At 40.4% G+C, this 13,749-nt stretch overlaps 1 protein-coding gene across 3 annotated transcripts in view; it reads left to right on the top strand.

The window, feature by feature from the left end:
- The first annotated feature begins 4,419 nt into the window (after positions 1–4,419).
- NUP153 (nucleoporin 153) overlaps positions 4,420–13,749 on the top strand; it is a 51,677-nt gene continuing 42,347 nt past the window's right edge. For all 3 annotated transcript variants that reach the window (XM_063130383.1, XM_063130384.1, XM_063130385.1), the window contains exon 1: positions 4,420–4,620. In XM_063130383.1, the coding sequence (XP_062986453.1) occupies positions 4,489–4,620 (132 nt within the window). In that variant the 5' untranslated portion in view covers positions 4,420–4,488. The remainder of the gene's footprint in view (positions 4,621–13,749) is intronic.

Here is a 13,749-nt window from a genome sequence, read left to right on the forward strand (position 1 = left end):
GGGAGTTACAATGTTTCAGTTGGATATTTGACTCTTCTGTCTGTGATTACTTCTGTCCTGACTGCAAGTAGGAGTTGAGAGCTGCATGGAGCAGCTTTGTTCGCTATTCTGTGAAAATGCCAATGCCAAGTGATACTCTGCCTAGGGATGTTGGAGAAAACCGCAACAATCAAATGAGTTCTGAGTTTGGATTTCTATGAATCTGATATGCAGATTTCGCAGTGGAATCAGGTGGATTTGCGGACTGTCCCCACCCCACATAATTTTATGCAAATTTAGTCATAGAAAAATACTTTAAAAAAATAAAAAAAACCAGCTGAAAATGTGCATTTGTCCTATAGACAAAAGTATGAAATTGTGCATTTTGGGGGGATATGAAGGCCCAGGGGAAATGTTATTTTTTCAAGGACTGCTTGTTTTCTCCCAAAAATAAAATAGAACAGCTTGGAATAGTTGTGCAAATTTCAGGAAATTGAAAAAATTCAATTCTATCAATGAACCCATGATGGAACAAAAAGCACCTGACAATCTGTGATAGACAGAAAGGATTTTATAAAATCCATACATCTCTAATACTGCCTGGATCCATAGGGTAGAATCCAATGCCATCCTTGTGTGAGAGGACCAGGCATGCATGTGCAGCCCCTAGCTAGAAGTGTGAAGGCCCAGGAAAACAAACTGAACAATTTGGAGGTGGGGGGATATTTTTTAGAGGACTCTCTTTGGGGTTTTTTTCTGAAAAATTGAACAGCTTTGGATTATGAAATAGTTCCTTTTAGAATTGAAGACAAAGTATATATTGCTGGAGTGTGTTCAGAGGAGGGCAACCAGGATGATCAGGGGTCTGGAAACAAAGCCCTATGAAGAGAGACTGAAAGAACGGCATGTTTAGCCTGGAGAAGAGAAGAGTGAGGGCAGACATGATAGCACTCTTCAAATACTTGAAAGGTTGTCACACAGAGGAGGGCCAGGATCTTTTCTCGATCATCCCAGAGTGCAGGACATGGAATAACAGGCTCAAGTTACAGGAAGTCAGATTCCAGCTGGACATCAGGAAAAACTTCCTGACTGTTAGAGCAGTACGACAATGGAACCAGTTACCTAGGGAGGTTGTGGGCTCCCACACTAGAGGCATTCAAGAGGCAGCTGGACAACCATCTGTCAAGTATGCTGTAGGGTGGATTCCTGCATTGAGCAGGGGGTTGGACTCGATGGCCTTTTAGGTCCCTTCCAACTCTACTATTCTATGATTGTTACCAAGACTTTACACCTCCTAAAATGATGTCTAAAAACACTGCAATAAGTACACTTTTATAAAATGACTAGATGTAAAATATTTGAAAATAATGAAACCAATGGGGGCGGGAGGTTTTTTTCTGCTCTCTGTAAAATTCCTTATTAAAATTAGTGATCCAAAGTATATTTTACTGACAGACATTTATGCTGTTTCCCAAAATGTGAGTAGAGCCACCATTGTCAATTCTTGACAGTAAATGTACATTCTCGACAGTTTGGGTTTTGTTCTATAGAGTCTTGTTCCTGATGCTGTAGCAGTCAGTTGATGTAGTTCTAATCTATTCAGACAATAATTACAAATTTACTAAGTTTACCATTAAAAAATAATGGTAATTTTATGAGCAAACTAAGTTATACAGGCTGCTTTATGTTCCTAAAGCAGCCCTCCCCAACCTGGTACCGTCTGGATGTTTTGAATTACAATGCCCAGCATTCCTGACCATTGGCCATGCTGCCTGAGGCTGATGGGAGTTGAAGTCCAAAATATCTTGAGGGCCCCAAATAGGAAAGGCCTCCTTAAAGCAACAGAGTGGCTTTAGATCTGTAAAGAGCACTAAAAAAAAAAATCTTATTTTTCAATTTACATTTTTACATTTAATTTACATTTTTTTCTGGAGGTAAAAAAACTGGGGGGAAAACTTTCCCCCATGGCCCCAAAATTCCCAGTAATTTTATATATCTACCTCTACCACTGGCAGCTGCAATGTAGCACTTCTAGGAGGAAGCGCCAGAACAAGTAGAAATTGCATCCCCCCTTCTGAAAAGGCGCATTTCCGTTCGTTGTAGCTACATTACTGCTGCCATTGATAAGTGCTGCCTCTGTGCTGCTGTCGGCAAGGCTGCACACCCATGCAACGGCAGCATTGGATTCTACCCATGGTGAACAATTTGTCATTGGATTGTATCAAACACCCCGTTCTCCAAAATCTTTGGCCCCAACCACCATGTATGAAAGTAGGCTACAATTTTGTAATCTGACTTGGATAGAAAAGTTTCAGAGTACGTTGTGAGATATGCCTCTTTGGGCACACAACATGCTTTTCAGTGATGGGGCTAGATATCTGAACACTTTAATGCTTATAGATAGGGACTATTTGTTAATGATAATAGGAATGGGGACTAGTGCTTGACTTGATTCATATACAAAGTTTGTATGTATATCTAATTCCTGGGATCAGCCTTTGCCTGAAGAAGAGTGTTAATGACTATTTTTAGACGACTTATTCAGTTACAAGTTTTTTAAAGCATTAGGCTAACAAACAAGATAATTTTTTCAGCTGCTAAGGGAGCTAGGACATCATCCTTTGCAGTTTCAATATACTGTCAAACTCGCATTTTAAAATAAACTTTATTACTCCAAATTCTTACCAGATTATCTAACTTAATCAACATTAGACTTACAGCATTACTTATCACTTAAAAGTATATATCCTATTTCCACACGAAAAGTGCGCAAAGTGGCTCACAATATAATACAGAAAACAAAAATCCAATAGAAGCATACCTAGCCCCCTTCTTAAAAGTCCTGTGACAGTATTTATGCTATACCTGAAAAAAGGAAAGGAAAAATACCGATTGAGCGGTGGGAGAGTTCCATAATTTGGGGAAGTAACCAGTAAAAAGGCACTGCTGGTGGTAATCTTGACTCCAAAGAAAGGCACAATGAAGCTGGGCCTCAAATGGTTGGAGGAGATGGTTCCTCAGGTACTCAAAATATGACCCTTTCTTGTCACTAACTTCACACAGCACTTCCATATCCTTCATTCACAAGACAACATTTATTGTATCTTAAGTTTGAGGAGTGTGAGAGAAGTGATTTAAGCAAAGCAGCTGACAGGCCATTGGGTGTCAATAGTGCTATTTGTTGTTATTAACAGAAAAATCCCAATTGCTATCTCCTCTTACTTTAGGTGTAAAATGAGCCTTCTGTTAAGGGAGTAACTGTGAGCTCACTGGAGAATATATTTTGATGAACTTACCTTTTAATAAACTTGCATAGAACTGGGCTCTGCTTTAGTTGCAGTGCATGCCTATAAATGTCCACTCAGAAGTCCCATTACATTCAATGGGTCTTGTCCCACAAACGTGTAGGACTTGATAGGTTATATTTATGCTAAGACTTAATACCATAAATTATTTACATAATTCCTTCTAGTGGTGACTATTGTTAGTTTCAAGTTGTAAGAGACCCACACCTTCCCATATGCCCGTTTGGTACAACTTTTTTTTTTGCTTCAGTACTGGGTCTAGTAAATATTTCAAGTTTTGAATTATGACAGGCAAAGGCACAATGCAACCGAAAACAAATGAACTTCAATGAGAAAGTTAAACGTGGTGGCTCCTGTAAAAACCAACTTATGAGGGCTACATTAAAGACATTTAAATTACTTTTTACTTTACTGTTCTACAGCAAGGATGACGTTAAACAGAGAGGGATGTGCTAGCTCGCCAGCTTCATACTGCGTTACTAAAAGCCCTCAGTTTTGACCCACTGGGAACGCAACCTCAACTCGCAGTAGTTGCTGGGCTTGTAAAGAAAATCACCTCTATAATAATTCTAATACCAGGAAACACGGTATTTCCAATAGAGCGCCGGCTTCTGTTACCGTACATATCGCGAGATTCTTATGCGCTTCAATGCGTCAGTGGCAATAATTGGGGAACGCGGGGGAATATCCGTGCTCCTGCGCAGGCTCCCTCTCCGAAACTACATTTCCCATGCTATCTTTCGATTCGCTGCATGGTGACTGAGATGATGCACAATGACGGGTCGCGGCTTGGTGACGCAATGCTGCACGGGCGTGTGTCCTCTGGTTGGTCGGCAGGAAAGGAAGGAAGGAGGGGGAAATCTCGGGCGGGCTAGACGGTGACTGGGGGGGGGGGGAAGAGGGAGGGGGAAGAGGAGCAGTAGAGACGGACTCGGCGCGCGCGCGCCAGCCGGGGGCAAAGAGAGAGAGAGATCCTTGTGAAGGCGCGAGGCAGGCTGCGCGGGGCATCGCCATAGAGACCGTGACAGCACAGAAGAGGATTCGGGGCAAGAGGAGGGGTGGGGAGCTAGGAGCGTGAGGGGAGCGCGCGCGCGCGCGCGCGCCGGGGGGTGGTGGTGGTGGTGGTGGCCGGGTCAGGCCAGGCCGGGCCTCTGTTTTCGCCGTGCGCCCGAGGACTGGCAAGGAGGCTTGGGGAGGTCCCAATATGGATTCGGGGGAAAGCAGCGGCGGCGGCGAAGGAGGAGGAGGAGGAGGAGGTGGCGGCGGCGGGAAGATCCGGACGCGGCGGTACCATCTGGCAGCGGCCTCCTCGAAGCCTTATCCAAGGAACAAGCAGGTGAGGTGCCGCCGCGGGAGCATGGAGTCCGCAGGGAAGGCTGAGGGGAAGCCACACCGCCAACCCCCGGAACTCGTGTTCTTTTCCCCCCGCCTCTGGGGGAGTCGCCGTTGTCGGCCTGAGAAACATCCAGGCCACGTTCTGGGTGAACGACCTGGCCGTTGAGGAGGGACAGGCGCTTTCTCTCCCCCACCCTTCCCCTCCCCCTTTTCGCGATGGGGAAAAGAAAAATCTCTAGGGGAGTGTGTGTGTGTGTGTGTGTGTGTGTGTGTGTGTGTGTGTGTGTGAGAGAGAGAGAGAGAGAGAGAGAGAGAGAGATTTCGAGGGAAATCTCAATTATATGAATGTTTCACATAAAAGGAAGATGGGGGAGGCTTGAAGGGTAGGGCAGTGGGGCTCCCCTTTGAGTGGTTATGGGATTTCGACCCTCCCTTGATCCCTGTTGTAGACGGAAGGAAGGGGGAAAGAAAAGAAAAAAACGTGATTTGCCGAAATCTTTTTGTGCGATTTCTCAATAATTTTTAGCGGGGCCACTTGTTAAAGATAAAATCGAGAGTAGTGTTGTTTTCCTTTTACATACATCGCAGGAAACTTACCTGCAGTCTGCTTGAATTTGAAATTTGTGCGTGTGCAGCGTGTCATCTAGGTTTTGAAGGTCCTGTGGAATATCTTTTTAAACAAAATCTGGTTATGGTAGTGCTTTTATGAAAATATAAGAGGAAAAATGTTCTATTTGCTGCAAAAAAGAACCAAACGGTTTCAAGGTTTTTAATACGTTTTCAAAGCCTAGAATGATCTCCCATTTTAGTAATTTATGTTCTGCACATGGCATGATTTAAGACTTTCTAGTTTCAGCACATTTGAAAGAGCAGTTCAATTCAACTTATTATCATGTGGTCTTGTGAAAGTTCAATATGGTGTGTATTATGGTCGTCCTTAGGAGTTGTATCTGTTTTGTTAAACAATCCATAAATAGTCATTTTTATTAATTGAAATCCATGTAAAAATAGCTGATTTGTAGACAGGAACCACCTTCAAATTGTGTGAAGATGGTAGAATTGAAATATTTGGGGAAAGGTTGGCTGGAATTAACAAAGTAGAAGAATGGTGTAGATTAAAATAAGTTTCATCTGCATAATTTAAGGATTAAAATGCAGTTACATGTTCAAAGATAACTGTTTCATGCATTTTCAAAAGCACTATGGTTTTGCTTTTGAAAATACCCAAAACAGTATAAAATAAAATTGTATTATGAAAAGTAGTTTCCTTCAATGTACTTAAATATAATGTATTTGTAATGGGAGGTTATTGCTTATTTAATTAATACGCTAGAGGGGGTGTAAGGTTACAGCCACTAGTGTGAACGGTTACAAAGTAGGACAGACTAGTATACCTTTTAATCATTGTATAGATGAGGGGATCTTTTGCAAATGAAGCTTATTAGGCAGGGGTGAGAAAATGTGTGACTACAAAAAGTTTCTATACAACTATGAGAGGTACAAGATCCATGTTGTCATTTAGCAGTTAGGATCTAATCCTTTTTATATTTTTAGCAATGGACACATACTGTTTACTATCATTACACTTTTTGGATTTATCTGTGTGATCTTTGTCATCACTCCACTCTTCTCCTCCCCCCCTTTGTATTGGTGTTACTGTTTTACCATAAATTTTATGTAATTGTTTCAGTTGAGCTACTTTAGAATGATGTTCCACTTAGGAACTGTCACTTTCTTTTTATTATTCATTTGAACTTCTAGAGCTTCAAATTTCTTGAAACTGCTGCCTTTTGATGGAGAGGGGCAGATTCAGCAATTCATTTGTCTTGCAACACAGTTCTGTTTTGCTCTAATGTTTATGCAACTGTCATGTAAGACCAGTTACTGTTCAATCCTATACTTTTCTATTCAAAAGTAAGTCCCATTGAGTACATTGGGTCTTACTCCCGGATAAGGGGGTATAGGATTGCTCCCTTAATTAGAGTTGGTCTTAGTTAATGGAATGTGTAAATCTTGGACGCCTAATTCCCTGTAAACCTTGTTTTTAAGATTCAATTTAGTATCTTTAATCATGTTAGGAATTTTATAAACAAATCAACTGCATGAGAAGAATTCAACAGTGCTGCTGTATTCTGAATAAAAGAAACACAGTGTCGTCCCCCCTCAACCTCATTAATTTCCTATATCCTCCACTTTGTACACACAATGAAATTTCAGTGAATTGCAACTGGGGATTTCCTTGGTTTTTCTCCAGCGCATTTATGTCTAGCAAATTGTTACTATATACAAGCAAATTCTATCTTAATTTTGTATTTAAATGATTTTTCTTGTAAAGCTTTAAACATATTTTTGCATGCTTGCCAGCAAAAGGTGATCCAATAAAAACAGCCAATTCTAAACATCTGTTTATTTTTACTTTTTTTTTAAAAAAAAAAAGGTTTCTAGAATGTATTTGATGGCAAAACCCCTCACCAAGTGGATTACAGCATACTCTAAAATACGAAGTAAATTAAGCCATAAAAACAATAAACAATTATCGAATTATTAAAATAACAAATAAGATAGCAGCAGATAAAACCTCGGTGTAAACCACAATATACTAATACTACCCAGATGCAGACTCGGGAGTAAATGTTACCCCACTTCACTACTGATCAGGGATATCTGTGTTTTGGAAACACCCTGTACATTTTCTTTGGTTGTGAGGTTCTTATGGAGCAGATAAAAGTCTGACTAGGTTAAAGCATGTGGCTCCCAGCATTATGTTGGATCCAAATGAAGGTTGCAGTCCTATCTGGGAGTGAGTCACATTGAACTGATCTGGGAGTGAGTCACATTGAACTGTATAGGACTTACTTTTGAGTAGATGTATGTACATACTGTTGTGCTGCCAGATAATTGAACTTGGATCTCATTGAAATCAGTGGGACAAGCTAGCAATGACTAATGCCTCTTTTTGATTCCTTACGTTCAACTAAGTGCCTGGATGCAATCCAGTATTTTTAGTGTACAGTATCCAGTCACACACTAGCAGTAATGTAAATTATGTTATGCTAGCAAAAGAAATCTCTAGCACAATGTCAGTACAGTAACTGGCACAATGGGATTCCCTAGTAAACCTGATGTACCAGCAAACACTATTGGCATTGCACTAGATGTCCCTATTACCGCAGCATAATCTATATTAGTGCTAAAGTCTGATTAGAAATTGCCCAGTATAGTTGCTGTTGGTAGCAGATTTTACCTGAAGAGTTCATGACTTGTACTACACATTAAAACCAAATGTACCAAAAACTGTCGTCATAGGAGTGCAATAATTTGCTTTTTGTCTACTTTTACTTCTCAAAACTGTTCTTTTAACAAATATCCTTTTCATCTTTTTTGTTTTTGTTATTTCTACAGAATTTCACAGTTGCAAAATCATTTTCACCCAGTTTGCACATAACAACAATCGTGGTTTGTTGCTGGGTTAAACTCTGAATTGTTTAATTCTACAGCTTCCTAGAGTAGTTTTGGGCATCACTCCAAACAACCCAGGAACAAGGTATTCCTGGGTTGTTGATTAAAACTGAAAGTGCAAGCAACAAGCACATGGGAGGAAACATGCTCACTCCCTTGCATATCCCCACCCCAATTCATGGATTAAACAACCCATGAATTGGTGTTACGTGCAAACCAGTTCTGCGAAACAAAAAGGAAAGCTTCATTTACACGCATTTAATATTAAATACACTATTTTATATTGGGTTAGATAAGTAGAAGAATCACTTTTTAATATGTATACATTAGATATGGGATTTCTATTTATGCTTTGGGATTTGGTTATCCAAAGCTGCCTCCACCCATGTGATCGTACCCACACTTTTAACATCTGCTTCAGAGATCCTGATTGTATGCCCACCGGTAAGATCAGTTAGGTTGGTGATCACAAGACAACGCCTTCTCAGTGGTCCCCTAGCTATGGAGTTCCCTTCTGATTTTCTTATTCCTCACTTCTTCTGTACTGGATTTAAGTGAACCTCGAAGCCTGCAGTTGCCTTTAAGACTATAAATGGCTTGGCCCTGAGCAGCTTTCCTTAGTAGTACACACCTTTCTAATGTGCCAATGTATCTATTTGTTTCTGTATATTTTCTTTTAATGTTGTTTTGTTAGGGCATAGGTCTGAAAAGTAACTTATAAATACCTGGAAATAGCTCATTATATAATGGATGGGTACTTGTCATTGTTCCTCCATGAAAATTACCAAGTATCTTTAGGTACTTTCTGTCTACTCTCTTTTGCCACATTTGATTGTTTTTTCTCCACAGCTCTAAAAGAACACTTAAAAAAAAAGAACTTGCCAAAATTTTATTCACACCTTATCAATGTCTATCTCACTGTCTTGTAAATCTACCAGTTTCTCAATCCTGTGTCAAGTATTCAATTTGATAATTAATGAGTTTTAATAAGTAAATAAGTTTTAGGTGCCCCATTTTCTGAAATTTACTGAGCAATCCTGTGCATCTTTATTTGGAAATGAGCCTAACTGTGTTCAGTGGAACTCACTCCCAGGTAAACATGCATAGAATTGGAGTCTTGAAATATTTGATGATAGCATTACAGTCTGTATAGCTTCTCTAAAGATTAGTAATGTATTTGTACGTATTTCAGCTTTTAGGCCATTCATAGAATCATAGAATAGAACAGTTGGAAGGGGCCTATAAGGCCATTGAATCCAACCCCTTGCTCAGTGCAGGAATCCACCTTAAAGACATACCTGAAAGATGGCTATCCAGCTGCATCTTGAATGCCTCTGAGGTGGGAGAGCCCATGACCTCCCTAAGTCATTGGTTCCATTGTCGTACAGCTCTAACCGTCAGGAAGTTTTTCCTGATGTCTAGCCAGAATCTGATTTCCTGTAACTTGAGCCTATTATTCCATGTTCTGCACTCTGAATAATGCTCAAGTTACAGGAAGCCAGATTCCAGCTGGGCATCAGGAAAAACTTCCTGATGGTTAGAGCGGTACAACAATGGAATCAATTACCTAGGGAGGTTGTGGGCTCTTCCACAGTTAATGATCCTTACAACATTTAAAAGTCATGATTTCCAGAGGGATAGCCATGTCAGTTTGTTGCTGCAAAAGCAACAAAGAAACTTCTTGTGGCACCATAAAGATGAATGCATTTATTCTGGCATAAGCTTTCATGGACAGAATCTTTAAGTAGTCTTTAAGGTGCCACAATACTTTTTGTTGTTTTTACTTAAATGTCAGCCACTACAAGAACCTCCTCTTTATCCCTAGCCACAAAATACTTGCCCAAATATAAAAGTTTTGAATTTCTTCTAGGAAGTGTCCTATGGCTTTGTTAAACCTCTGAAGAAAGAGAATTCAGAAATTGAATAGTGGCTATTGAGTATTAATATCTATGTGCTCTCACCATTTCAGCTTGGTGGCCATTGTTAGCAGACTGTATCCCAGCTGACTCCAGAGATTGTAGTGTGGTATAGGAATGGAGGTGATTTCAGTGTATGAAGGAGCCTTGACATTGAGAGCCTTGTGGTAAAAAATGAGCCTCTTGAACTGGATCTGGAGCCCTATAGGGAGCTAAATACCAGAACCCTTGTCTAATGTGCTCTTAGTGCTGTTTGCCACTAATGTTTGTCCTGTTCTGTAGTAGCTGATGCTAACTGTTGAAAGGCAAGTGGAATACATTGGGGCTATTCACACAACACACTAGCTCACACTCAGGCCATAGCTAGACCTAAGGTTTATCCCTGGATCATCCAGGGGTCAAACCTGTTCATCTAGGTGACACACAGGGGATCCAGTGCTCAGGCAGGGGCGAACCCTGGATGATCCCAGGATAAACCTTAGGTCTAGCTGTGGCCTCAGTCATTTAGTTTGTGTTGTTGAACAGTGTGTTAGTGTGTTGCCTGAACCCAGGACATGTTAACCATGCACTGTGGCTGGTTAACCACGCTGAACAACCCAACAACAGACCATGGATTCTCAAGGTGGCTTGTTGAAAGAAAAAATAAGCTACACTGCATAGTTAACAAGCCACCTGGCAGAAGATGTCCTTAATTCAGACAACATGCTAACCCAAGGATTCAGCAACAACTCAACCATTGATGTGGGTTAACATGTTGTGCGAACCCAGTCACTGCCTTTATTACACTTTCCTAAGAAACTTTTAGGATTGTCTAAGACTTTTAAACAAGTCTTGGTAGAGTTGAACCCATCTTCCCAACATCAGATTGACTCCTCTGAAACCAAGCTAGCAAAGGACCTTTTTCCTGGGAATGTTTCATTGCCACTTTCTGTTGGACTCCTTCAATATTCTCTTTTCTTCAAACAATGTGAACATGATCTTAGCTAATTCATGTGCCTAGAATAGTCAGGTTCCTGCTAGAAAGTGCCTCTTGAGTAAAATGTCTAAATTCAGCAGTATCTGTTACAGGCTTACACAACATATGGTGTGCAGCCCCAAACACCCATTGTTAACACTCCTTTTCTACATGTTTGTGAGGACATTAAAGACCCACACAATCCCATTAAATGTAGGTGTGGTAATGAGAGAATGCGTTCCTCACATTTGCAATGCTCATGTTTTCCCTGGATTCAGAGGTACATGGTGGAGTTGGCACCAGTTTTTCTAGCCTGTTGCAGCCAACCAAACATTCATACTGCATAACCCTCCGGTACCATCCATTGTTGATTACTGGGAGAATAAAAGTCATACTACCAAGTACAGTGAAAGAGAGAGAGTAGAGATGAAAGGAACAGTAATAGAGCCCAAATAGATTTTCCCCCTTCCTTTAGTCTCTAAGATATTGGGAGACCTCTAATGATACAGAGAAGAAAAAGCTATGGGGGTGCAGAGAGAAAAGGGGATTGCAGAAAGGCCTGAAGAATGTAGAAAGGGGGGTAGAAAGAGACGTAGAGACACTATGGGCAAAAATCAAAGTAGCAGAGAAATGGAGGTATAGAAAGACCTGTAGAGTGGCCCTCGAAGTAATTTGAGTTGTTTGCTCCTGGACTATTAAGTAACAGTGTCACACATGTACATCAGAGTATGTGTATGATCAGTTCTTTCTACCTTCCAGAACAATCCTGTAGTTTTTTCTAGAAACAAATTCTAGGCTAACATTTGTTTGCTATCGGGTATTTGCATTTGTAGAGGTTTCATTGTTAGTCAATTCATTCCCATCTTGTAGCCTAATTCCATGAACTGTTGGGACAAGTGTGTGGCATGAGTGCAAGGACTTCTCTGCAGGTATAGCAGCATTCCCCAACATCGTACCCTCTAGATGATTGTGACTATAGTTCCCATTTATTGCTGGCCATTGGCAGTGCTAGCTGGGATGATGGTAGTTATAGTCCAAAACACCATTGCAATTTGTAGTGTTACACTTGTGTTACAAACCAACCTAGGAGGTTGTGCTGGCGTAGTAACATTGATTTGGCAGTATCGTATGAAAATAATTGCTAAAAATGTGGATAACATTTCACATGCACAAGACTTTGTGGGGAAAGGTTGGGATCATTGGACCTCTTAGCATGTTAGCTGATTCAATATTTTTTGCTTCTGTATGCTAATATTAGAGCTGTTCCAAGAAAAGTCACTTTCCATGGTCTGAAGTTTACCTTCTTAGAGTAAACGTCTAGGCTTAGTCTTTCAGTTCTAGTACTGTAATAACATTTTTCAATATTAGGAAATAGTTTGAAGCTGTCATTAGTTTGGTCATCTTGGTTTAAAACTGATAAGTCTTTGAACCTCTGCCTTTGAAAAGACAATAGTAGAAAACTTTTATAAAGAAATTTAAGATGAAATAGTTGATTTCGGTAGATCTAAACAGTTTTGCTGTAGACAACTAGAAATTTTTGGTATACTTTCAGACTGCTCTGTAACTGACCGAGCTAATGGAATTCTTTATATGAACAGGCTGTATTCAGAAGTTGCGTTGAACTGTGGTCTAGCAAGACATGGATGAACCTATCCACTCCCTGGGCTCATTGCTCACTGCTTCTCTTCCTGTATGGCTTGGCAAAGGAATTCAAAAGCTTTTGCTTCTGCTTTTGTTAACCACAGTTTGCCATGTTGTCAGAACCCAGTAAAATGTGGCTAAACTTAACTATCTACCAAGCTGGCTTGATAAAGCTAACTATAGTTAAATTTAACTACAGTTCTGGGTTTGTATGACACACACCAAGCTGTGATTAATTCAAAGTGAATGCTTCCAAAATCTTCATCTGGGCAGTGTAGGAAGAGGAAAGGGTAGGGAGCTTGCAAGCTGGGGGAAGACTTGGCTCATTCATGTCTTGCTAAACCATAGTTTAATGCAAGGGTGATGAATCTTTGGCCGTCCAGAAGTTTTTATTCTACAGCTATCAGCTTCCCCGATCATTGGACATGCCAGTGGGGGTGATAGGAGTTGGGAGTCCAACGACATTTGGAAGGCCACAAGCTCCACACCCCTGGTGTGCTGTCCAGACACAGCCACTGAGTTGGACCATTGACTTATCAAGCCTAGATGACTGTTAGCAACTCTCCGAGGACTCAGGCAGAGGGGTTTCCCAGGCTTAACTAGCTCCAGTTAAAGGATATGCTGGAGAGTCTTACAACATGTAAAGCATGTGCTCTTAAAACTGAGCTGTGTGCTCATGAAAATTTAGTCACACTGATATTGCAAAACATGTCTGCTAAATGAGTTTGTCTGTAGTACTAAAGCATTAGATATCAATTTGGATATGTAATATTTTACTATGTGCAGGCTTATAAGCTGTTTTATAAAATAGATCTGGATAAACTTCAATTCCGTACATATGAGTACCTATCTTTGCTAGAATCTACAACTTATTGATTTGCCTGATGCTACTTATTACATTCTCAAATTAGCTTTCTACAGTGGTAAAAAACTTTTGTTGTTTCTCTTTGTATAATGTATAATGCATTATCATCTTTACACTTTTCTTGTTTCAGGGACTCTAAATTAAACCCAACTCCTGTTAACTGTCACCCTTATTCTGTACTTACCCTAGAAACAGCCTAGTCTTTAACTTTCCCCCATCACATGTTTTATGAAATTCACAATTGATCGCCCTTGAGTGTTTTGATGTTTGCAAGAGAAGCTCATATTTCTAAGG

This window comes from Elgaria multicarinata, chromosome 7 (genome assembly GCF_023053635.1).
Source record: "Elgaria multicarinata webbii isolate HBS135686 ecotype San Diego chromosome 7, rElgMul1.1.pri, whole genome shotgun sequence".
Taxonomy (NCBI): domain Eukaryota; kingdom Metazoa; phylum Chordata; class Lepidosauria; order Squamata; family Anguidae; genus Elgaria; species Elgaria multicarinata.